This window comes from Brachycentrus maculatus, unplaced genomic scaffold (genome assembly GCF_059751285.1).
Source record: "Brachycentrus maculatus isolate JH-2025_06_01 unplaced genomic scaffold, ASM5975128v1 h1tg001451l, whole genome shotgun sequence".
NCBI lineage: Eukaryota > Metazoa > Arthropoda > Insecta > Trichoptera > Brachycentridae > Brachycentrus > Brachycentrus maculatus.
In genome coordinates this window covers 5,265-31,826 of record NW_028282094.1, presented here as the reverse complement: position 1 = coordinate 31,826, position 26,562 = coordinate 5,265, and the positions used below count along the sequence as shown (strand labels likewise).

Genomic DNA, 26,562 nt, shown 5'->3' with positions numbered 1-26,562 from the left:
GCTAGGAACCGCCCTGAAGGAAATATCATATTTGAAATATAACTTTTACTCGAAAAATACCATTAGTTTTTGGAAAAAATGTGTTTTCTACAATATTAACAAAACAAGTAATATCGCTAACTCCTTTCAACAGCGTCATATATCAAAAATCGTCAATTTTCAACTGTGCATGTTTTCGTAATGCCTAGAAAATATTGGTACTATATCCCAGCAAAAGCGGCATATTTTTAACTTAATATTTTTTCCCGCTACAGGGCAGAAAGTGTTGTTTTTGCATTTTGAAGAAAAGGTATTGTTTCATTATTTTTTTAAATATACTAAATATTTTTCCCCTCAAAATATTTTGAATTTCGTTAAGTAGATGGTGTTTTAGTATTAATCAGTCTTGATAAAGAAGCGGTTAGCTTGGAAAGCAGTAGACATTATAATTAATTTATAATAAAACCTTTTTGTCGGCCTCCGTAGTGTAATGGTCAGCACGCTCGGCTGCCGTTCTGGAGGTCCCGGGTTCAATTCCCAGGGGGGGTCAAATAAATATAAGTGATTTTTTTCACTGTAATATTTATTCAATATTACCCTGGACTGGTACCTGAAGCGGAGTGCTGATCACTTTTCCTTCATGTGTAAACGATCAAGATAACACTGCGTTATATGACGCAGTGCCCTATGCACCATAGGGGTGCGGATAAGGGTTTTATTATTATTATTTATAATAAAACATTTATAAAGATTTTAAAGCAATATTTAAAGTTCCGAGACGAATCTCCACAGAGGAAATATTTAACAAATGACAAATTATGACAGTCTCACAATTATATAATTATGGTAAAACCATTCTTGCATGCATTTATATTTTGAGGGTGTCTAAATCTTCAAATACAAATCTGGGCTTGTCTACTTGGGGGATATTTTACATTGATATCTCGAAAAAGATGAAGAAGTTCAGAGAGTTTTCCTCTACTTCACTAAGAAGCCGTGTGAAAGTGAAGTATAGAGTTATCGAATGCTATCAAAACATATATCTTATTACAATTATTTCCTACTTTCTATTCATGTCTACCTATTCACCTTATGGCATGTAGAACTTTCCGATAACAGATCAGGTATCTAGGTATTGTAGATAAACTTTCTATGAGATATTACTATGGGTGATATAAATAATCCAACCCTTATGTATGGAAGCGAAGCATGGAGTTGGCAAAAGAAGGATGAAAGCAGACTGAATGCAGTCGAATTGCGATCCCTCAGACGAATGTGTGGCAAAACGATGTTTGATAGATGTTCGAATTATGAAATAAGGAAAAAATTTAAGGCTGAGATAAGCATTATCGATAAAATTAAGAAAGGTGTGTTGATATGGTTTGGACATGTGGAACGTATGAGTGAAGAAAGAACGGATAAACAAATTTATGAGGCAAATGTTGTTGGAAAAAGAAGCAGAGGAAGACCGAGGAAAACTTGGCACAATCAGGTTTGTCAAATACTTGAAAGCGGCCGGATCAGGAGTCGTAATAATCGTCGGGTATGTATGAAGAGATGCATGAATGTAGAAGAGGCAAAGAATGTTTGCAAAGACAGAGTGGTGTGGCGTTTGATTCTCTCTGCCTACCCCTGCGGGGAAGCGGCGTGATGGTTAGTTAGTTAGTTAGATAAATAATAGTTTCAGTATGTGGTCCCGTGGTTAATGTCACGGACTCCTAAGTCAGAGTTTCTCGGTTCAAACCCACTCTACCACAATTTGATACCTATTTCTAATAATGCGCCGCTTAGGCTCACAGGAATAATATGAAATTGAAATATCTGTGTAAATAATAAAAATACAAATATCTCTTTAAAAAAAAAAATTTATATCCGTCTAGAGTGGGGTCGCCATTCGTCCCGATTCGTTGGGATGTCACCTTTGTTGACATTGGTGTCCCAATGTCCCGAAAACTCATAAAATGTCCCACTATTCAGCCCGAACACGTAGATCTGGTTTTAATTCGAGTTAGGGCTTATTAAAAATAAACAAAAATTAAATGTAGAAGTATATTTTAAGGGTATACGTATACATATATGACATCTATATGCACAGATACACACATATATATATATTTATATATATATATATATATATATATATATATATATATATATTTATATATATATATATATATATATATATATATATATATATATATATATATATATATATTTAAATATAAATATATATATATATATATATATATATATATATATATATATATATATATATATATATATATATACACACTCACACTCAGACATGTATTTTGAATAATAATATACATATACAGGAGAGGTCAATAAATACCAATACATCGAAAATTCTGTTCAAAAAATCATTACACCCAAATCCCAATATAATCCCTACGACACGATTTTCGCCGTGGCTTTCCGTCTTGCGGGGAAAACACACCCCTATCTTCGGGCGCCGCAACGCCCGTTTTCCCGTGGCGGGGGGGCGACCAATCAGCGCCGTTTGCCCCCTCCCCTTTTCGCAGGAGGCGTGGCCAGCAATAGTCATACATCAGGGCTTGTGATTCGTCCCAAAGCAGTCTCTTGGTAACGTGTTGAGGGTTTGACGGTATTTTAAAAATCGCTAAGTGTCATCGGTGAAATCGAATTTCGGACATTCATTTTGTGATTTTAGCTGAAAAACTGACATTCCTTGGTTTGGTTTTGAATCAAATTTTCGCGTTTTGAAGCAGTGTATAAAAAAAAACATTAAAAAAATACCTAAAATCACATATTTTCTGTGAGTAAAATAATATCGTGTTTAAGTTTTATTCTTAAGAAGTAAGTAGGCGTTCTATATTTATTCTTCTAACCCTTATTCGCACCCCAATGGTGCATAGGGCACTGCATTGTGTAGAAATAGCGTTATCTTGATCGTTAAATACACAAAGGAAAGGTGATCAGCCTTCCGCTTCAGGTACCAGTCCAGGGTCATATTAAATAAATATTAGACTGAAAAATCACTAATATTTATTTTTACCCTCTTGGGAATCGAACCCGGGACCTCCAGCATGGTAGCCTAGCGCGCTAACCATCACACTATGGAGGCGGACAAATATATTTATTGTATTTATTAGCTTATATAAATAAATTACACGGATATTTTTTTTTTTAAATATTCGTTTTTAGGGTTTGACGGTATTTGAAAAATCGCTAAGTGTCAACTAAGAAATCGAATTTCGGAAATACTTTTTATAATTTTAACTGAAAAACTGACCTTCCCTGTTTTGGGTTTGAACCGTCGTTTCAAGCAGTGTCTAAAAAATCATTTAAAAAATACCTAGTAATTAATTAACATTATTTTTGAGACTGAAAAACTGACATTCCCCGTTTTAGTTTTCAATAGAATATTCGCGTTTCAAAAAAGTGCCAAAAAAAAACAATACCTAGTATCCATTTAATTAACTTTTTTCCTGCGAAGAAAATAATATCAAGTTTAAGTTTTATTATTATGAAGTAGGTAGATGTTCTATATTTATTAGCTTATATAAATATTTAGTCCCCCTCCGTAGTGAAATGGTCAGCACGCTCGGCTACCGTTGTGGAGGTCCCGGGTTCGATTCTCAAGGGGGGTAAAATAAATATAAGTGATTTTTTCAATGTCATATTTATTCAATATTACCCTGGACTGGTACCTGAAGCGGAGGGCTGATCACCTTTCCTTCATGTGTAAACGATCAAGATAACACTGGGTTTATATGACGCAGTGCCCTATGCACCATTGGGATGCGGATAAGGGTTTTATTATTTATTATTATTAAATATTTACGCGGATAAATTATTTAAAAAAAAAATATTCATGATATTTTTTTATACATTTACGTATTAAGGGTTTGACGGTACCTATTTGAAAAATCGTTAAGTACCAACTAACTATGAAATCGAATTTCGGATATACATTTTATAATTTTAACTGAAAAACTGACATTCCCTGTTTTGGGTTTGAATCGTTATTTCAAGCAGTTTCTAAAAAAAACACATTTAAAAAATACCTAGTATCCACCATTTTACATAATTTCTGTGAGTAAAATAATATTGCGATAGTTTTATTTTTTGAAAAGTTGGTATGTGTTTTATATTTATTAAAATATAAAACCCTTATCCGCACCCCAATGGTGCATAGGGCACTGCTTCATATAAACGCAGTGTTATCTTGATCGTTTACACATGAAGGAAAGGTGATCAGCCCTCCGCTTCAGGTACCAGTCCAGGGTAATATTGAATAAATATTACAGTGAAAAAATCACTTATATTTATTTAACCCCCCCCCTGGGAATCGAACCCGGGACCTCCAGAACGGTAGCCGAGCGTGCTGACCATTACACTACGGCGGACATATATATTTATTAGCTCATATAAATATTAACATAAAAAAATAATTTTGAAAAATATTCACAACAATTTTTTTTATAAATTGACGGTTTGACGGTATTTTAAAAATCGCTATTGTCATCGGCGAAATAGAATTAAAGACATTCATTTTATAATTTTGACTGAAAAACTGACATTCCCTGTTTTGGTTTTAAATCGTGATTTCGCGTTTTGAAGCGGTGTCTAAAAAAACATTAAAAAATACATATCATTCATTAACATGTGAAGGGTTTGACGGTATTTGAAAAATCGCTTGGTCTCATCGGCGAAATCGAACTTCGGACATTCATTTTGTAATTTTAACTGAAAAACTGACATTCCCTGTTTTGGGTTTGATTCAAATTTCGCGTATTGAAGCAGTGTGTAAACAATATTATTAAAAAAAAAACACTTAATTAACATATTTTCGGTCAGTAAAATATTTTGAGTTTAAGTTGTATTTTTTGAAAAGTAGGTAGGTGTTTTATATTTATTAGCTTATATAAATATTTACGCGGGAAATAAATAATAATTTTTATAATAAGTAGGTTACCTATATCAGGTTACGTATAAAAAAATAATACGTAGGTAACCTTTATCTAAAAAAAAGATGAATAAATTTATTCTTTAAAAATTATATTATGTAATAAAATAACCCACTTTTTAGCCCTTCCGACGGGTGCGTCGGACGGGAGGCACCTTCTACCATAATTTTCAAATATTCTCATATATATAGACGTTTCTATTAGAAATGATCTCAAAAATACATACATGTTCTGTTATTTCTATAGTATGTAAATCCAGGAAGATGTAACGGATTTTAACTTTACACAATATGTCTGTTTTCACAAGTTAATATGTACGTTCGCAAGAATCTTCCAGTTGATGCTGCCCTTTAATTGATAACTGCATTTCGCTCACTACTTTCAACAACGTCAAATATCAAAAAACTTGATTTTTCAGGAGATCGTTTTTAAAGCTTAAGAATATAATGAAATGTATTAAAAATAGATATCAAGCCACTTATTGAACTTTTTCTGTGCAACAGATCTTTTTAGGTAAAACCTGAAGGTTTTTTCTCCATTTGAAAAATATTTAGTATGTTTGAAAAATAAATTAAACAATTCCTTTTCTTCAAAATGCAAAAACAACACTTTCTGCCCTGTAGCGGGTAAATGTTAAGTTAAAAATATGCCGCTTTTGCTGAGATATAGTACATTTTCTGGGCATTCCGAAAACATGCACAACTGAAAATTGTCGATTTTTATATATGACGTTGTTGAAAGGAGTGAGCGATTTGAGTCGAACAATAAATAATTCCATCGAGCCTAGAAAAGTAACATTAGTGGCTTCCTCGCCTCGAAAGAAGTCGTACATATGTAAGCCTGTAAATATCCAGACTTCCATGTTCCTCATTATCTATGTCTGTTGAGATGTCAGTATAAATATGTAATCTGAAATATGAAATCTAACTAACAATTGGATCCATAAATTACAGAGCCTAGAAATTAGTGACTTTTTCATCTTGAAAGATGCCGGCTTGTAAGCCTTTTAAATACTCATGACTTCCACACTCTTCTCCGTCTATGTTGAGATGTCAGTATAAACAACATTAGAACATAGTTTCCAGTCACCGACCGGCTGCAGAGCGCCAGCATTAGAAATCTAACTAACAATGTCCAATTGGATCCATAAATTACGGGTGAATCGGTCCTCAATCAAGATCCATCGAGCCTAGAAACATAACATTAGTGACTTCCTCGTCATGAAAGGCGCCGCCGGCTCCGCGGCCAGGGCCGTGTGCACAGCTGTGTCGGCGGCAGTGTCAACACGCGACGTGTGTGACGCAACTTTTGATTTGAAAGGTTTACGAATCAACTCGGCGGAGATACGTGCACTTGCATTTGTACAAATATCTCTGGAAGCGATGCACCGCGCCACGCTCGGCCGATGCACCCGGGGACTTCAGGACAGTGATCTAACACTCTCATTGCGAAAAAATTATGATACCGCTCACTCCTTTCAAGAAGGGAAACAGTGTCGTCATTTGAAATAAAATTGATTATATTGAACGTGGAAAAGGCGAAGAATGTTTGCAAAGACAGAGTGTTGTGGCGTTCTATTCTCTCTGCCTACCCCTGCGGGAAAGCGGCGTGATGGTTAGTTAGTTAGTTAATTATTTTTCCAATGATTTTTCTGTAATGATTATACTGACTTTCACAAAATCGTTGTGAGGGCATATTACATTTTCTTATTAACTTTATCTTTTGCTTTGTATTATATAAGAAGTTAATTAGTTTTTAGTTAGTTTTTCTTACAAGAACGTCATAAATAAAAAAATCGTCAATTTTCAGTTGTGCATGTTTTCGGAATGTCCAAAAAATGTACTATATCCTAGCAAAAGAGGCATATTTTTAACATAATATGTAAATATTAACAGCGGGTAACCGCTGCAGGGCAGAAAGTGTTGTTTTTGCATTTTGAAGAAAAGGTATTGTTTAATTATTTTTTTAAATATACAAAAGATTTTTCAAATGGAGAAAAAACCTTTAGGTTTTACCTAAAAAGATCTGTTCCACAGTAAAAAGTTCAATAAGTGCCTTGATATTTATTTTTAATACGTTGTATTATATTGTATTTTGAAACATTAAAAACGTTCTCCTGAGAAATATATTTTTTTATTTATGACGTTCTTGAAAGGAGTGAGCGATATGATCAAATTTTATTGCATTTAAATCTATATAAGTATATTGTCCGCGTCCGGGGTGTAATGGTAAGCGTGTGTGCTTTACAGGTTTATGGCCTGTCATAGGCTGGTTAAGCGATCACTTTTCACACGTTTATCATTCGCCATTCTTTCCATGGTTGACAACCACATAACTCGAATTTTTGCTCATACATATAAAATAAATTTCATGACGCTTCACACATTTGAGTAAGATTTTTTTAGGTGAGACCATTTTAAATCTATGCAAGATCCTTATTATAATGTCTTCTAAATTATTCCTAGTTTAGCCTTACAATTCTTTTATACTATCCTGATGTTCAGTTTTTGGTTTACTTACTACCTTTTAGATAAAAGAGCTACATACCATATCCTTATTTTAATTTTGTGATTATTTTTTAAACGGACAAGTTAAGTTTAAAAAACTTTAAACACAAACTTTAGAAATTTTGTGGTGATAAAAAAGTGAATTTTGAAGAAAACTGTTTAAATACATTTTTAATAATACAATATCCTCGGCGCACTATGAAATAAAGAACAACTGAATCCTGGAACCGCTGTGTTTATCCCTCAAGATGGAAGTCGTCCAGGCTCCTGTTCAGCTCTCGCAGGAAAGGGAGGACAGATGTCAAGGTATTTATATTTCACCTTCATATAAATAATATTCCACTTTTTACAAATGTGTGTATTTTACTTACCGCATGACTTTGGAGTTCCTTTTGAATAGAATTTCAGATAAATTTTAACTAAAAAATGTTGTTAAAAACTTCAGATAAATTTAAAACTTTTATTAATTCATTAATTTAACAATTGATTTGACATTAAGTTTTTGGAATAACATGATGATTTATGAGATCACCTTTGAATTTATTCATGTAAACCCAACTAGTTTCGAGAACTACGGATGTTCTTATCAACTTCTCGTGTTGATGAAAACTACAGTTGTATAGTTCTTGAAACTAGTCGTATTTTTATATATATTTTCGCAGATACTTTTATAAACTTTATTAAAATAAGCAACCTTGTTTTAACCACTTTTTTATTATTAATAAATAATAAAACCCTTATCCGCACCCCAATGGTGCATAGGACACTGCGTCATATAAACTCAGTGTTATCTTGATCGTTTACACATAAAGGAAAGGTGATCAGCTCTCCGCTTCAGGTACCGGTCCAGGGTAGTATTGAATAAATATTACAGTGAAAAAATCACTAATATTTATTTGACTAAGAATCGAAGCCGGGACCTCCAGAACGGTAGCTGAGCGTGCTGACCATTACACTACGGAGGCGGACAAAATATTGTTAATACATTTATTATTAATACACTTTAACCAACCGGTTTCGACAAGAACCTTGTCATCCTTGTCATAATTTAATTTAGTGGGATTTAAACATTATTTTATGACACGACACGATACAGTAGAATCACTTTTCATGAGAGAAAGGGAGTTAAGGGACCCTAAAAGGTTTCCTGAAAATGCATGAAAATCTCTCCTGAAACGCATCCTGAATATAAAGCAAGCGGAGTTTGCTCCTCCATACTAAAAAATATTCAGCGACAAGGATCTTGATGTATAGAAATAATTTTAAAAAATCAGCATTTTTTTAGAATCTCGTTGTATTTCTAAAATTACAAATTTAAAGTAGGTACTATCTATAAAAAGTAATATTTTTTCATATCTCCTTTTTTTCTGACTGAGATTCATACTCGGAACCTGGCCGAAAATAGTATTTGATCGAAAATCACGAAACTAATGAAATATTTCCCACAGAAGAAATATTTAATATTTTTCAAAATATGACAGTCAAACAAATAAATATCACTCACTCCTTTCAACAAAGTCAAATATCAAAAATCGTTAATTCTCAGTTGTGCATGTTTTCGAAATGACCAGAAAATGTACTATGTATTGTTCAATTATTTTTTTAAATTTACTAAATATTTTTCAAATGGAGAAAAACCTTCAGGTTTTATCTAAAAAGATCTGTTGTACATTAAAACGTTTAATAAGTGGTTTCATGTTTATTTTTAATACATTTTATTATATTCTTAAACGATCTCCTGAAAAATCAAGTTTTTTTTTTTATATATTTGACGTTGTTGAAAGGAGTGAGCGATATCCTATGCTAAAACTATCCTTACAGATGAATTAGAGAATTACTGTCACATAACACAAGAAATCATCTCCCAGCAAAGCAGTCACATATAAATTAAAACATATTTTGTATATTAAAAGCATTGATAACTTTGTGGTATGGTTATACTACACAAAGGTATGATACGATATGATAATATTTCACAAAGTAAACAATGGATGGTATGGAAAGTGTTTTTTTTTATTATTTTTAATTAAAACGCTTTATGACAACTCACATCAAACAAAATCTAAAATTTACATATTTCGCCAAAAAGAACTTCGATTATTTATTTATTTTCATTAATTTATTTATTTTTCAAAACATATTAAATTCAAAAGTCATACATATAAATATTCCCGATGAGTAATTTATATTTCTCATTTTGGGACATGGGATTAAGGTTAACAAGACTGGAACACAAATAATAAAGTTACAAAAAAGATTTTTTTAAATAACCAAAACTAATACATGGCAAAATATAAAAACAATAAACAGGTATAATAAATAGGCATAAGAAGCATATTTAAAATAAACAAATGAGAAAATATAAAAAACATATACATATATGTATATATATATATATATATATATATATATATATATATATATATATATATATATATATATATATATATATATATATATATATATATTATATATATATATATATATATATATATCTTACCATAAAGTATTTTATCAGATCATTTATCTTGGATTCCAGAGTGGGTTCTATTTTATATATCATACTCGTACAGGAGAAAGTGACCAACTAACAAAACGTAAAATGTTCAGGAGGGCCATTTAAGTCACTTTTGCTTGGTAAGAAAATAAATATCAATGCAGTTAGTCATTTTCAACAAGTCAACATACCATACCTCCAAGTTTTAAATCCTTTGGGATTTTTTTTCAGGGCGATTTTAAGCTAGAAAGATATCAAATAGTCAATGATCACGTTGTTATAAAAAATGCACTTCGTCACTTTCTCCTGTATGACTACGATATGTCAGGCAGCTGGTTAATTTGGGTACAGAATTCTGCAATATTATGAAATAAGTTATACAACCTGCTTCTAGTATCCATAAAATCATTTAAAATATAAACATAATATAAAAGAGCTCTCTTTATAAATGGGTTATGGAGGTCGGCAGATCTCAATCCAGGATTCGGACCTCATATAAAAATGAAGAGTCTCTGCTTAATAAAAGGTTTCCTCATCCCACAACAGATGGCTGTTTGATAAATATACCTAGAAGATACAAAAGTTTGAGTAGTGTGGTTGTCAATCATGGGTAGAATTAGTGAATTTTTAATTAATGTTTTACATAGTAAATACCACTATTTCTTAAAATCTACTGTGACACGTGTTTCGATGCATTCCGCATCATTTTCAAACACCAAGATTTTAATAAATAGTGCTATTCACAAAGTAAAACATTAATACAAAATGGATAGATTTTACCACAAAGTGACTGCCGAATCAATTCATGAAAGAATTAGTGAATTTTACACGTATGTATAGTGATCACTTAACCTAGTCTATGACGGTTGTAAGCCCTGTAAATACCCAGAATTCTATATTATTCTTCATCAATGTTGAGATGTCAAAAAAGAATGAATAATGGAATAAAAAAACCTACCAACCAGCCCTTGTGAAACTTTTCTTACTTAAAACACATGCGAGAGTTGATTGCCGAGTCACTCAGTCGGTAACGCAGGGATCTGCTTTATTAGCCAACAATGGTGGTGACAAAATTCAATTGGATTACGTACCCCATAAATGTCATTACGTCCTCTGACATGTAGAAATCGTACCTACAACATACTCGCGAGTGAAGGGATGTGTGAACTAAAGTTTCCTACTATTTTAAATCATTTATTTCAGGCAAAATATATTATTTAATCATTTTTATATTAAAAGCATTATTAACTTTGTGGTGTGGTAATGTAACACTCAGTAACACATCGGCTGTCCAAATTAAAAACACAGTAAGGGACATTTTTTTGTAGTAGATTTTTTTGCATTTATGGACTAAGTAGACTCTACTTAGTCCAAAAATGCAAAAAAAACCTACTAGAAAAAAATATCCCTTACTGTGTTTTAAATTTGGACAGCCGACATGTAACACTCAAAAGATAGTAACAGTTGACCTGATGATGTTCCGAAACATTAAGTAGAAAAGTAGCGTTTTTAAGTGGTTTTACACAAAGTGAACGATGAATGGTTAGGAGAATGTTATATTTTTTTTAAATATAATTATTTTAATGCATCTTTTATTTATCATTATTTTAAGCATCTGCGTTAATACGCAGATGCTTAAAATATAATTCTAATTAACTAACCATCGCACCGCTTCTCTGCAGGGGTAGGCATAGAGAAGAACGTCACACCACTATATCTTTGCAAACATTATTTCCCTCTTCCGCATTCGTGCATCGCCTCATACATCCCCGCCGATTATTTCGACTTCTGATTTGACCACTCTCAAGTATTTGACAAATCAGATTATGAAAAATTTTCCTCGGTCTTCCTCTGCTTCTTTTTCCAAATACATTCGCCTCATTAATTTGTTTTATTGTTCTTTCTTCACCCATTCATCATACATCGTTTTGCCGTATTTACATATACACATAACTTCCTTCTTATCCGCATCTCAATGGTGCATAGGGCACTGCATCGTATAAACGCAATATTTACTTCGTCCATAACACATGAAGAAAAGGTGATCAGCCCTTCGCTTACCTGAAACCCTTACCCTGGACTGGTACCTACTAGTACAGGGAAATATTGAATAAATATTAGGGTGAAAAATCACTTACATTTATTTGAACTTATTAAGTGGTTAGGATTTCCAATCACTGTAACTACAGGCCAAATGATAATTTTAAATAAGTAAACAAATACTGAAATAATCCCGAGAAACATCCCCCATCGCTCTTTCAGCGCTAAATACGTTAAGGGCGCCAAGTGTGAACTGACAAATCATGATTTGATTTGTTTGATTGTCACCCCTCACCCGCTTACCCCCAATTTGGTATTCCACTCTCATCCCTTGTGTTTTTAATGGAATCTCTGCGCAAGGAATACCCATTGTACAATAGCAACCCTTAATCGAAGGCTGCTAATAAAATGTAATGTGTATTTTGTAAAAATACTCAAGATTTGGTACATTTTACAATTTTGTTACATACTCAATTTAACTTATTTTTATTATATTGGTTTTTTTTTTAATATAATTTAATTTTACAAAAGAGAGTTGATACATTTCACAATTCGCTCACTCCTTTCAAGAACGTCATAAATCGAAAAACTTGATTTTTCAGGAGAATGTTTTTTAAGTTTAAAAATATAACACAATGTATTAAAAATAAATATCAAGCCACTTATTGAACTTTTTTCTGCGCAACAGATCTTTTTAGGTAAAACCTGAAGGTTGTTTCTACATTTGAAAAATATTAAGAATATTAAAAAAATAATTAAACAAAACTTTTTTTTCAAAATGCGAAAACAACACTTTCTGCCCTGTAGAGGGTAAATATTAAGTTAAAAATATGCCTCTTTTGCTGGGATATAGTAAATTTTCTGGGCATTCCGAAAACACGCACAACTGAAAATGTACGATTTTTGATTTTCGACGTTCTTGAAAGGAGTGAGCGATGTGTTCACAGGCAGTATGCAGGATTCGTACACTTATATTTTTTTAGTTTTTTTTGTTGTTAGAGTATTCCAAAAACCGCCCAAATCAGTCCTATTCTTCTTGGCAGCTCCGCCGCAGGTTTTCATTGTTGACAGTGATGATCTAGTTTTCGGGACTCATATTTATAAGTCATATTACGAGTCTTTTAAATATAATTCGTATTTTGTAAAAATACGCTTGAGAAATTCGATACATTTCACAATTCTGTCACAGTCAAAGACAAATTGAATTGTCAATCATGTGTAGAATGGTGAATGTTGCACGTATGTAAAGTGATCATTTAACCAGCCTATAATTAATTTTCCATACAATATGTCTTTGAAAACATTGTAGTAAATATGTAAAAATTTCTTATTTTTATTTTACTAATTACAAAATAGTATGTAATATTATATGTTATTTAATTGTATTCATAAGCAGGGTACAAACAATAAAAGAAATCTAAAAAAATCAACCTGCGACATGTAAAAATCCCCGTAAATGCCCAGACCTCCATATTCTGTCAAAAATAATTGACAATATAGAATTGATACAAATTAAAATAGTGTATCAATTTGACGTCTCGGCTAATAAATAGCCACCCTTTGGGCGCACTCTTTTCCCGCTCCTCGTTAGGTCATTACCGCGCTATATCCCCCGGTGTATGGGGCCCGGGCACTCGATCCAAATTGCAAATTAATTCATCCCCATGGTAAAGAAATTTGCGCCCCTAAACACATCCAAGGGTTGAAGGGTAGCAAATGCGGTCCCAACAAAAGTGGACTTAGGCCTGAACTACACAAAAGGCCAACTCGCCAAATGTATCGACACCAAATGCCTTCAGTTTTGTACTTTAGCTGGGTATGTGTGTATCAGTGGCGTGCCTAGGGTTTACCAGCAAGGCAAGCCCATTATTTTTCACATTCGTAAATATATGAATAATAATAATAAATCCCTTACCGCACCCCAATGGTGCATAGGGCACTGCTTCATATAAACGCAGTGTTATCTCGATCGATTACACACGAAGGAAAGGTGATCAGCCCTCCACTTCAGATACCAGTCCAGTGTAATATTGAATAAATATTAGAGTGAAAAAATCACTTATATTTATTAAACCCCCCTGGGAATCGAACCCGGGACCTCCAGAACGGTAGGCGAGCATGCTGACCATTACACTACGGAGGCGGAAATATATGATGTGCCTATAATTTCTTCACCTCATATCATTCTCAGTATAGTAAGCACCCTGAAAGTATTATAAATATAAATAATGTATTGTAATCATTGTAAAAATATGCTAACATTTAACTTTTGTAAGGGATAGCCATTTTGTCCGCCTCCGTAGTGTAATGGTCAGCACGCTCGGCTACCGTTCTGGAGGTCCCGGGTTCGATTCCCAGGGGGGGTAAAATAAATATGAGTGATTTTTTCACTGTAATATTTATTCAATATTACCCTGGACTGGTACCTGAAGCGGAGGGCTGATCACCTTTCCTTCATGTGTAAACGATCAAGATAACACTGCATTTATATGACGCAGTGCCCTATGCACCATTGGGGTGCGGATAAGGGTTTATTTTATTTTATTATTAAGGGATAGCCATCACCTTGAAATAAAGAAAATGTTCACTGAAATAAAATATCTTCCTCAGATATTAACCATAACCAATAAGTACCATCACCATATAATGGCATGCATAGTTTTTAATAATCATGTAAGCGCGCGATAATTTAAAAATAGTCATACATTAATTATGTATTTTTAATCATTTGGTCTAGATTTAGTCATTTTTATTTGGAGTTGTTAGGCAAGCCGGGCTTTTAAGCTTCTAGGGAAGTACCGTCACTGGTGTGTATCCACCCTTTATATTTATTTATTTATTATTTCAACATGTGGATTGAATGAGTGAGGAAAGAACGGTTAAATAAATTTATGATGCGAATGTAGTTGGATAAGTATCTACAACATTTTGAGTGTGTCCAAATACTTGCTCACAAAATCTGGACTATCTCCAATTACAGGAGTAATTTTCATATTTTTTTTTGTCAAAACATAATATGAAAATCACTCATGTAATTGGAGATAATACAGATTATGTGAACAAATATTTGGACACTCTCAAAATGTTATAAATAAATTATCTGGTCAAATTATAAGCTTTAATAATAAAAATGAAAATAGTATTTTCTGGCGTTTCTCATGTGTGTGATTGTAATCCAGGATTCGGACCTCACATACTAATATAAGAGATTCTGCTTAGTAAAAAGCATATTTACATCTCACCAATAGATGTCTCTAGTGAAGTTCTAGTGATTCAATAACAAGGTTTCTAAATTGGTTCAAGTATATAGAACTTCCACTGGAGTTATGAAAGGTCATAACTCCAGTAAATACCAACACTTCGATAGTCTTCTTCATCTATAGTAAGATGATAATAATTTATTATGAAATTTATACCGCAATTTAATGTAATGCTCTTTTCACCATTAAGTTCTCCAAAATATATTTTCTTTTCTTTTCTTCTCTAGATAGTCACAGTTCTCCGAGAGACGACTGCTACTCGGCCGGCGGCTCGCCCCCCTCCATGGGCATGTGCGGGCTGGGCTCTATGGGATCCATCCCGCCCATGGGATCCATGGGACTGGCGCCCTTGGGATCCATGGGGTCCATGGGATCCATGGGACCCATGGGTGCCATGGACGGGCAGCTGGTCAGGGCTGTGCGGTCGCCAGCGCACTGGAGAGTGCATCACGAGAGCTCCGGGAAGAAATCGAATGCGTTGGGTGAGTGAATTGACGTTTAATCTAAACATTTAAAAAAATTTGTGTAAATATGCGGCAAAATTTTTTTTATTTAAAATTATAAACTCTAAATATTCATAATTTGTTTTTTCAATATCATCAAGAAAATGTATTTTTAAAATTATAATAATAAATAAAAATTATGTTATCAAAATGTTAATTGGATTTTTCAAATAAAAAAATTATATTTTATTTATTGTTTCGGCATTAACTTTGTGGTGAGACATGTTACAATGATTAAAGAAAACACTTCGTTTTTTACCACTTGAGTTTTATTATATACTACATGTTTCAGATGTTAAACTTCCATCATTCAGGTCTGTATAATAACTAAAATATAACATATAAAATTGTTCTATAAATATAAAAATTAAATTTTATATTTTAGTTACTATACAGACCTGAATGATGGAAGTTTAACTTCTGGAACATGTAGTCTATAATAAAACTCAAGTGGTAAAAAACGAAGTGTTTTCTTTAATCATTGTATAAAAATGATAATATCTTAAATATTCGCCTAAAATTTTACTGTATATAATTGATAATATCTAAATATTTATTTATAAATTTAATTCATACTCGTAAATGTTAATAATATTCATTGTAAATTATTGATTTTGAATATTCGTTTAAAATTTAAATAAATAAAATGGTATATGATTTTGAGAAATAAATTTCAATATTCAAAATAAAATAAAATCGTCGTTTAATTAAAAAAAAAACGGTTTAACCAGAGCCATAAAAAATAGATATACATATTTATATATACCATATGTACGAGTATATTGATCAAAAAACGGCCCAGTTCAATATCCATATTGACAACAAATTACCTATTTCTCTTAAAAAGCTCATATCGCTCACTCCTTTCAACAACGTCATAAATCAAAAATCGATAATTTTCAGTTGTGCATGTTTTCGGAATGTCCAAAAAATGTACTATATCCTAGCAAAAGCAGCATATTTTTAACTTAATTTTTACCCGCTACAGGGTAGAAAGTGTTGTTTTTGCATTTTGAAGAAAAGGTTTTGTTTAATTTTTTTTCAATATACTAAATATTTTTCAAATGGAGAAAAAACCTTCAGGTTTTACCTAAAAATATCTGTTGCACAGTAAAAAGTTCAGTAAGTGGCTTGATATATTTTTTAAATATATTGATTTTTTTTTTTTTTTTTTTATTATTAGATTAAAACCAATATTTTTAGCTTTTCCACTTTTTTATTTGACCAGCGACCGGGTTTCGTCGTTACCGACATCATCAGACTGGTGAGAGGCTTTACAAATTTGTATGTTATATATAAAAGAAGGCAGGAGTTGATAACCATGATTTGATATAATTTTATGAGAAATTAATTTAATTTTAGTGAATTTAAGTATTGTATGATATTTTAAATATTTTTTTATAAAGGTTTTTTGTATTGAAAGCACGATTTTATATAAAGTTAAAATAGATTTGTATTTTTTGTGAATGAATTTAAATTATGTAACGAGGTATCAGGAAATGCTGGTTGACGGCTCCTTCCACTAAGCTGTGGTTGTCCGGGGGGAGTCCGAAGTTCTCTGAAATGTAAATTTCCCGGCAGTCATTTCTTATCGACAAGACATTAAGGCATCTATTGTTTCTTTTCTAATGGGTAAAGTAAGGGAGAATGAATGTGTGTTACTTTTATAAAAAACCTTTATAAAAAATATTTAAAATATCATACAATACTTAAATTCACTAAAATTAAATTAATTTCTCATAAAATTATATCAAATCATGGTTATCAACTCCTGCCTTCTTTTATATATAACATACAAATTTGTAAAGCCTCTCACCAGTCTGATGATGTCGGTAACGACGAAACCCGGTCGCTGGTCAAATAAAAAAGTGGAAAAGCTAAAAATATTGGTTTTAATCTAATAATAAATTAAAAATGCAATTCCATCACGAAGTGTCAGTGGATAATATAAATCTATTAAATATATTGTATTATATTTTTAAACTTTAAAAACGTTCTCCTGAAAAATCTAGTTTTTTGATTTATGACGTTCTTGAAAGGAGTGAGCGATATGTTTAAAGGTGAAAAAACAATTTATTAATTAATGTTATAAACAACAATCGGACCAGTCTGATGATACCGGTAACGACGAAACTCTGCTGCTGGTCAAAAATGTGTAAAAATCTTTATTATCTTGTTTTATGATATAATATCCACTTCCACCAAGAAATAGCAATACAAAACCTAAATTCAATAAAGTGTGTAAACAAATCCAACTTTGTTATTTTCCAACAAGTTTCGACCACATTTGGGAAAATATTACCAAAAAAAATGAAGCTGAAAACAAAGTTTTATTTTTTTATTTTTTTTTACATAATGTATAAAAAGTGGTAAAAAGTATCAGCAAAATAGATTCATGAAATTTAATTGAATGTTGTATGGTATTTTTGAGGTATTCCTAGCACATTATTAAATTTAAGAAATGTGATTTTATAGTAAGTATTTTCAGATTCTATTTTGAATTGCCTAGGGCTGGTTTGCGTGGTGTGCGGCGACACCAGTTCCGGCAAGCACTACGGCATCCTCGCCTGCAATGGCTGCAGTGGATTCTTCAAGAGATCCGTCAGAAGAAAACTCATCTACAGGTCAGTCAACTTCAATATGATATTTTTTGACATCTCATCAAAGATGAAGAAGAATATGGAAGTCTGATCATTTTGGCCACACGAGCTTAAGTACTCTCTTATGGTAGAGAAAGTCCAAAAGAAGTTTTTGAGGTATCTCTACATGAGAGAGTACGGCTATTATCCTTGGCTCTACCCGACCCAGTTTCTCAGGGTATGCTTGGCTACAATAGTTTAGAGACTAGAAGGAATGTGTATTTAATTACGCATTTTTATCGATTGTTGCGCGGTATGATCGATAATCCTGAAATTATCCGGAGCATTGGTCTGTATGTTCCCGCGTCCTAAGACAGCGTCGGTATAGATTGTTTCACATTCCTATACACAGGACCAACCTGCCGATGGTTATGCCAGTAGGAAGAGCTACCGCTATGTTGAACAATATCACATTGGATATTGATCTGTTCCATGTGTCCGAAGGAGTTTTCCGAAGCGGGATTCTTCTACACCTTTAAGTCTTCTTGCTTACTTTTACTTTTAATATATACGTCTTGAATATTGTTTGTTATGTATATATTATTTTTTTTATTGAATAAATTGAATTGAATTGAATTGAAATTGAATTGAATTTACGGGGCTGACGACCGTCATAGGCTGGTTTAAGTGATCAATTTACACACGTGTAACATTCACCAATTCTACCCATTATTAACAACCACACTATTCAAATTCTTGGAAGTTCTATATATATGAACCAATTTAGAAACCTTGTTCTTGAATCACTAGAACTTCACGAGACATCTATTGGTGAGACGTAAAGAAGCTTTTTTTCTTTAACAGCTAATTAATTATAAGAGGTGCTCGTTACTAGAGATTCCACTGTACATATGTACAAATTATGTACAAATTGACTTCGGCCGTAAATAAAGGAAAAAAATAGGTATCTGGACAGCTATACTGCCAAAAACAAGTTTGGTCCACATTTGCAGGGTCGACGTATTTTCAAATTACTTCCTCGACGAGTAAAGTTAATCTTGATTGGATGAGGGCGGCGGTGGGTGAGGGTTGGTGGGGGGGGCGGTAAGAAAGGGACGGACGGATCAGAGAATGAGATGGTTTGATATATTGGCGAGCACGCGAGACTTGGCTAAGCCAGCGGTCAATAGGAGTCCTCCGCTAATGCCGCCTTTGTTGCCGTAATCCCATTGGCCGGCCAAACACAGAAGCGGACTTGTAACCCAATTTCGGATCCGGTTCTGCTCTTAATCTGAATTTGCCTTTCCCGGATTCCATAGACGAGAAAACCAGAGACAAATTTTGGATTAAATGTTAAACTTATATTAAACTTCATCTTCTTAATTTTTTTCATCCCGGTCCCTTAATTCCCTTACTCTCATGAAAAGTGATTTTACTGTGTCGTGTCGTTTCATAGAATCTTCAAACCCTTATGGTTTGCATCCCGATGGTGCATAGGGCACTGCATCATAAAAACGCAGTGTTATCTTGATCGTTAATGCATGAAGGAAAGGTGACCAGTCGTCCGCTTCAGGTACCAGTCCAGGTAATATTGAATAAATATTAGAGTGAAAAAATCACATACATTTATTTGACCCCCCCCTGGGAATCGAACCCGGGACCTCCAGAACGGTAGCTTATCGTGCTGACCGTTACACTATGGAGGTGGACGAAAAAGAAACTTATAAACCTCCTTGCTCGATCAAAATGAAAGTCAGTTAGGTACTTGTAGACGTACGGGGTGAATAGAAACATCATATACAGGCGCTGTGGGGGTTCACTTTAGGGTTCAAATGTATTTACGATAAAAATTGCGTCACGCTTCATTAACTAATTATTTTTTTATTGTTTGGAGAAATAAAAAAAAAATTTGTTTGTCACCAAAGTGAGTGGATCAAAAAACAAAGTTATTTTATTTTTCCAAATAATATATTATAATGATCTACAAAGTTAGTGCTTTAAATATATATATTTTTTTACAAAAATGTTAATAAGATAAGTATATAACCACTCACCGAGATTTTTATGTCTACCGGTTTCAAGACGTACCAGTCTCTTCGTCAGGACAATCACTATCACAGCATGTGAACAATACCACCTTTCACCACCATAACACCATTTACACACTTAAAACTACACAAAATGTTAAACACATGCGATTTTTGGTCGACCCGAAGACCGACATGCACTAAAGGTTTCAGCACAAACATGCATGTATTTTTTATGTTGAACCCTATATTTTCAGTGTATCTACTATAATTAAAGAAATGTTTTTTCCTTGTTAATCTTAGTAAAAATTCACAATAAAATATCAAATTATTAAATATCTATCTGTTCTAATTCGGTCCTGGTTTAGACTCAATCTACGATATACCACAAATTAAAGTGAATTTCTTGCTATAGCAAAGGGTAACAATTTGCTTTGAATAGGTATAGTTATCAAAGTACTTATGTACCAACCTACCTAAGATACCTATTTAAACTCAGATTAGTATTATCGATCAAATTAAGAAAGGGTGTTGAGATGGTTTAGGCATGTGGAACGAATGAATGAAGAAAGAACAGTAAAACAAATATTGGAGGCGAAGTAGGAAATAGGAGCAAACGAAGACCAATGGAGATCTTGGGATGATCGAATATTTAAAGGGGTCAGGAGTCAGAATAATTTGTGGGAGAGCTATATTTGTTTTACATGAAATATACCTATACCTAGATGCAAAGGCGTGCACTGCATATGGGCAGAAAAGCAATGCCTATCCCAACTTACCCGCGTGACATATAAAAACGCAACCAGTACCTACCTGGATATTAACAGATTTTGTGAATAAGTATTTGGACACACTCAAAATGTTGTAAAAAAATTATCTGGTCAAATTATAAACTTAAATAATAAAAATGAAAATGATTTTTTTCTGTGATTATAATCCAGGATTCGGACCTCACATACTAATATAAGAGTTTCTGCTCATTAAAAAAACTTTTTTTCATCTCACCAATAGATGTCTCTAGTGAAGTTCTAGTGAATCAAGAATAATGTTTCAAAATTGGTTTATATATATAGAACTTCCAAGAATTTGAGTAATGTGGTTGTCAATAATGGGTAGAATTGGTGAATGTTACACGTGTGTAAAGTGATCATTTAAACCAACCTATGACGGTCGTCAGCCCCGTGAATGCCCAGACTTCATATTCTTCTTCATCTTTGATGAGATGTCAAAAAATAATACAAAAAATTTAACTGAATACTCTCGGCATGAAATAATTATTGGTCTGATACTAATTACACTGGTCAACAATGATTTCGTAACTGGAATTTTGATGACCGATTTGGACTAAGTTAATCGTTCTTATTCAAAGTCTATATGGTGACAAGCTTGTATCACGTCAAGTTTTGATGTAACAGACATATTATTGTTTGTATGGACCCCATATAGTGGTTGGTATCTAGACATGTTTTAGTCTAAGGTCTAAGTGATTAAAAAAAAGTATTGATTATTTTGGAGTAACAGTAGAAATATATTAACTTATTAATATTGAATACGATAGCATTATATGTTTATATTTATTCATACATAAATAATAAGATAAACATTAGTCAATATCAGAATTAAAAATATACATAACTAAAAAATCTGACGTGCTACATTTTTTTTGCTTTCGTTTTAGAATTCAGCTATGCAGAGTGCATAAAGATCAGATATTTTCATACCAGTTACTAAATAAAAGTTGTAAATTGTTGGCCAGTGTAATTATTTATCACAACCGCTATTATTAACGTAAGTACCAACTTAAACTATTATTTTCACATTCTATGGGATGAATATCGGCCATACGGCATGTGGTAGATAATTAAAACTCGCCATCAACGCAAAAAGCGATCAGATCACAATTTAACCAACAATGAACGTAGCCAATTAGAATGGAGTGGGACAAGATACGCGAATAATGACAGCCGCTGCGGCCGCCATTTTGCGCTGGTGGCGCTCCTAGCGGCCGCTGATCGCATCAATCTTTTAGAAAATTTATTGGCGCGGAAAATCAAGTGTGCGGTGCCAACTGTCAAAATGATTCCACATTAAAGGCGGGAGAAGTGAAGAATCGTTTAACATATTAATTGAACGATTTTTTGAAGTGGGAAAAGGCTTGATATATATATATATATTTTTAATGTATACATTGTTGCCACTCGACTCAAAATTCAAGGGTCGCAAATGTTGCTACAGTAAATGTGGAGGTCCTAACCAAAAAGTTACATTTCCAATAATCCACAAAAAATCATTTAAATGCAAATCTGTTCTGTTTACTGTATTCTATCGAAATCTTAAATAATGTTGCTACAAAACGTGACCAATCCTGTGTTAAAGCAATATGAAATCAATAAATTGCACCAAAACTTAACAATTTTACAAGTTAGAATTCCTGATTACTTAAAATCATTTATAATGGAAATGTAATATTTTAGTGAGGACCTCCACAAATGTTTAAAATAGTACCTACATCAAAAACCCATACGTCATATCGGACGAATTGTTTTTTTTTAAAGAAATATACATAGATGGCAGAGAATATACCTTTTTCTATTACTGATCGCTATCCTCACCCAATGGTGCATAGGGAACCGTATCGAATTGATTCAATGCTGAGTTGATCGCTTATAATATGAATCGTGGATTATAAGTGCCTCAACTTGAGACGAGGCATCTATCATTTTTATATGAAAGAAGATGGTAGTTTGAGCTTTCCATGGCTTACGACCTGGCATTTGGCTGTCATAAGAGATCACTTTATACACTTGTGTAACGTTTACCGCAAATAAACTGGCTGCAAGCAGCAACCAACCGGAAGAAATGGAAAGAAGGGGAAGAGGCCTATATCCAGCATATCTCACGTATATGAGGTGGTGATATACGTGAGGTGGGGACGACAACGAAGGCGATACTGGAATGATCATGTAAACAGAATGTCAGATGACAGACTTCCACGTATCGCCCTTCAAGGAATCCCTGAAGGACGCAGACCCCCAGGCAGACCTCCAAAAAGGTGGAAAGACGGCTGGGAGTCAACATCCCAACAGTTACAAACGGAGGCACAAACAGATCCTTAGGATCTAGAAGAAGAAGAAGAAGAAAATATATGTAAATATATATATATATATATATATATATATATATATATATATATATATATATATATATATATATATATATATATATATATATATATATATATATATATATATATATATATATATCCATTGTGGCTGTTATTGTCGGTTCTTGAAAATATTTTTATGCTATTAAAAAAATGTTAGTGCATCATTTGTGGGTACCAGGAAAATAAATAATAAAGATATTATGGAAAACACGTCAAGTCTACAATGATCTTTGAACATAACAATGCAATACTGTTAGCTCAGTTGTTGAGGGGTACTGTTTGTATTGAACAATAGGATCTGCTAGAGCGACCGCCCGGTCTGCGGTAAGCGGTGATGTCTACCTTTTAAGAGGGAGGTCTTTTATTTATTTCGTTTAAACATTTTAAGAGAGAATATGTCAGGATAGAAGAGTGTGGCATTCCATCCTCTCTGCCTACGAAACGGCGTGTTGGTAGAAGTAAATACAACTATTTTTTTTAATCTATTCCTTATTTCTTAAAATCTAGCTCCTACCACCAACCTTCAACGTCCCAAGGACCCAACTCTAAAATTTAAAATAAGCTTCACATACGGAGTTTGAAAATGATGCGGAATGCATCGAAACACGTGTCACAGAAGATTTAAATAAAATAGTGGTATTTACTAAGTAAAACTTAAATATAAAAAAATACTTCCTTTGGATTAACTAAACAATATATACCTGATAAGACAAAGCATTAAGTATTGGCAACTCGCTTCTTAATTTTCTCAATAAACAGGGTTCAAAAAACCAAGAACACTCGAGGTAAAAAACATTGAATTGTCACTTGTTAATGAAAGAAAACGATAATAATTGAACACATGCGGTTGTCTCATCATTCGTTGCATTGAAGCCGTAAACAACCATTATGTCAACGTCTCATTACATTACAATTACTGCAAGCATTTAAAAAATAAGTATATAAAATTTTCAAAAGGTCTTTAACTTAACGAACTCTTAATCACCGCGTATATCGTCATAAAAATACCAATGAAAATATGATAACATGTTTTTTTTAAATTGTTCCTTTTTTGTATTATGAGGTCAAGGGATTTTGCATCCCTTGTGTTACTGCTGCTATATTAGCTCTATTATGACCTCCCTCTGTATCATAACTCACTCTTAAGACCTACGTGAGTCATGTATGTAGCTCACGACATGTCTTGGTGGTAAGAGCTTCACCTTCTCGGAGTCCAGTAGTGGTCCTTCAAGGATGTGACTTCGTTTGCGAGCGAGTGCGTCACAGTTATAGGCAATGTGGATTGGTGTTTCGTTATCCTCCATACAATATCTGCGGACTGGGGAGTCATGTGGTCTAATTTTTGACATGCCTCAGTCTGCAGTATCCTGTCAAGGTCCTGGTTAGGGTCCTTATTTGTTTATTGTTACGCTTTAGAGCTTCTGTAGTGAATTCATAGAAACATGTTACTCATTATTTCTAATAAAATTAAACTTACTAACCATCACGCCCCTGCTGCCGGGGTAGGCAGAGAAAAAAGAATGTCACACAGATCTGTCTTAGAACATAATCTTCACATCTTCCGCATTCATACATCTTCTCATATATACTCGCCGATTATTTTAACTCCTGACCTGACCACTTTCAGGTATTTGAAATAATTGACCATATCAAGTTTTCCTCTGTCTTCTTCTGCTTCTATTACAAACCACATTCATCATAAATTTGTTTCACTGAATTCATAGAAACATGTTACTCATTATTTCTAATAAAATTAAACTTACTAACCATCACGCCCCTGCTGCCGGGGTAGGCAGTGAAAAAAGAATGTCACACAGATCTGTCTTAGAACATAATCTTCACATCTTCCGCATTCATACATCTTCTCATATATACTCGCCGATTATTTTAACTCCTGACCTGACCACTTTCAGGTATTTGAAATAATTGACCATATCAAGTTTTCCTCTGTCTTCTTCTGCTTCTATTACAAACCACATGCGTCATAAATTTGTTTCACTGTTCTTTTTTCACTCATTCAATTAACACGCATTAAAAGTACAGATCGGAAAAATTAGAAAATTATTTTGATTTTATATACATAAGTATTTCAGATGTTTTGCAACAATTTTTTTTTTGTCGTGGTACCTATCTGCGCACGGTGGCTACAAAATATTAATAAAGAATTTTGTTTTGTGACAACCTTGTGTTGGGTCGTGGTCCCGTGGTTAGTGTCGCGGACTGGAGTCAGAGTTTCCGGGTTCGAACCCACTCTACTTTTTTAAATAAATAAAAACACAAAAAATTCTCTTAAAAAAAAGAAGAAAACAAATCTAGAATGGGCTGGCTAGACAACGTGGGTATACACACGATTGCGGCTTTGTTGTTTTCACCACTGAGTCACCAACATACCCAGATTCCTAAAATACAAACGATACACACATAGTAGTCATGCGTGGAAATCTAAAGTTACTTGCACATTTTCTCTCCTAAATACGTGTTCATTTGCTAAATCTACACTTAATATTTAGTACTAATCTTGTATATCTTTGTCAATAATGTATATTTTTTAATGTTTTGTTTTACGTATCGTAGTAATTCAGGAGAAAGTGACCAACTAACAAAGCGTAAAATGTTCAGGAGGGCCATTTAAGTCACATTTGCTTGGCAATAAAATAATCATCAATGCAGTTAGTCATTTTAAACAAGTCAATGTATTATACTTCCAAGTTTAAAATCCTTTGGGATATTTTCAGGGCAATGTTAAGCTGATATGATGTAAAATAGTCAATGATCACGTTTTTGTAAAAAAAAATGCACTTGGTCACTTGGCTCCTGTATGACTACAATATGTTGCTGTTGTTAAGCCAAATAAATAAATAAAATAAATATATATATATACATATATATAAATATATATATATATATATATATATATATAAATATATATAAATATATATATATATATATATATATATATATATATATATATAAATATATATAAATATATATATATATATATATATATATATGTATATATAAATATATATATATATATATATATATATATATA

At 32.9% G+C, this 26,562-nt stretch overlaps 1 protein-coding gene and 1 long non-coding RNA gene across 5 annotated transcripts; one reads left to right on the top strand and one right to left on the bottom strand.

The window, feature by feature from the left end:
- Nucleotides 1-2,574: 2,574 nt before the first annotated feature.
- LOC148298987 (uncharacterized) lies at nt 2,575-26,350 on the top strand. 4 transcript variants are annotated; one of them, XM_088276474.1, is made up of 5 exons: nt 2,575-2,817; nt 7,523-7,744; nt 15,463-15,717; nt 18,248-18,362; nt 24,018-26,350. In XM_088276474.1, exons 2-5 carry the CDS (start codon nt 7,687-7,689, stop codon nt 24,064-24,066), a joined length of 477 nt encoding a protein of 158 aa, XP_088132600.1. In that variant the 5' UTR covers nt 2,575-2,817; nt 7,523-7,686; the 3' UTR covers nt 24,067-26,350. The 4 variants fall into 4 exon arrangements, with proteins under 4 accessions (XP_088132600.1, XP_088132597.1, XP_088132596.1 ...); XM_088276471.1 differs by having other exon boundaries at nt 2,581-2,817; nt 7,462-7,744; nt 18,227-18,362; XM_088276470.1 differs by lacking the exon at nt 24,018-26,350 and having other exon boundaries at nt 2,581-2,817; nt 7,462-7,744; nt 18,227-18,936.
- On the bottom strand, nt 15,646-22,243 carry LOC148298988 (uncharacterized). The gene is made up of 3 exons (XR_015839128.1): nt 22,145-22,243; nt 20,372-20,609; nt 15,646-15,738 (listed from the first exon to the last, which is right to left on the bottom strand). It is a non-coding gene; the product is annotated as an uncharacterized LOC148298988 (long non-coding RNA).
- Nucleotides 26,351-26,562: the final 212 nt, after the last annotated feature.

Excerpts from the sequence above, each read along its gene's own strand:
- LOC148298987 (XM_088276470.1), top strand. The coding sequence starts at position 7,687 with ATGGAAGTCGTCCAGGCTCCTGTTCAGCTCTCGCAGGAAAGGGAGGAC. Across the intron at positions 7,745-15,462 it reads AAGGGAGGACAGATGTCAAG|ATAGTCACAGTTCTCCGAGA; the intron begins GTATTTATATTT and ends TTTCTTCTCTAG. Across the intron at positions 15,718-18,226 it reads GAAGAAATCGAATGCGTTGG|ATTCTATTTTGAATTGCCTA; the intron begins GTGAGTGAATTG and ends AAGTATTTTCAG.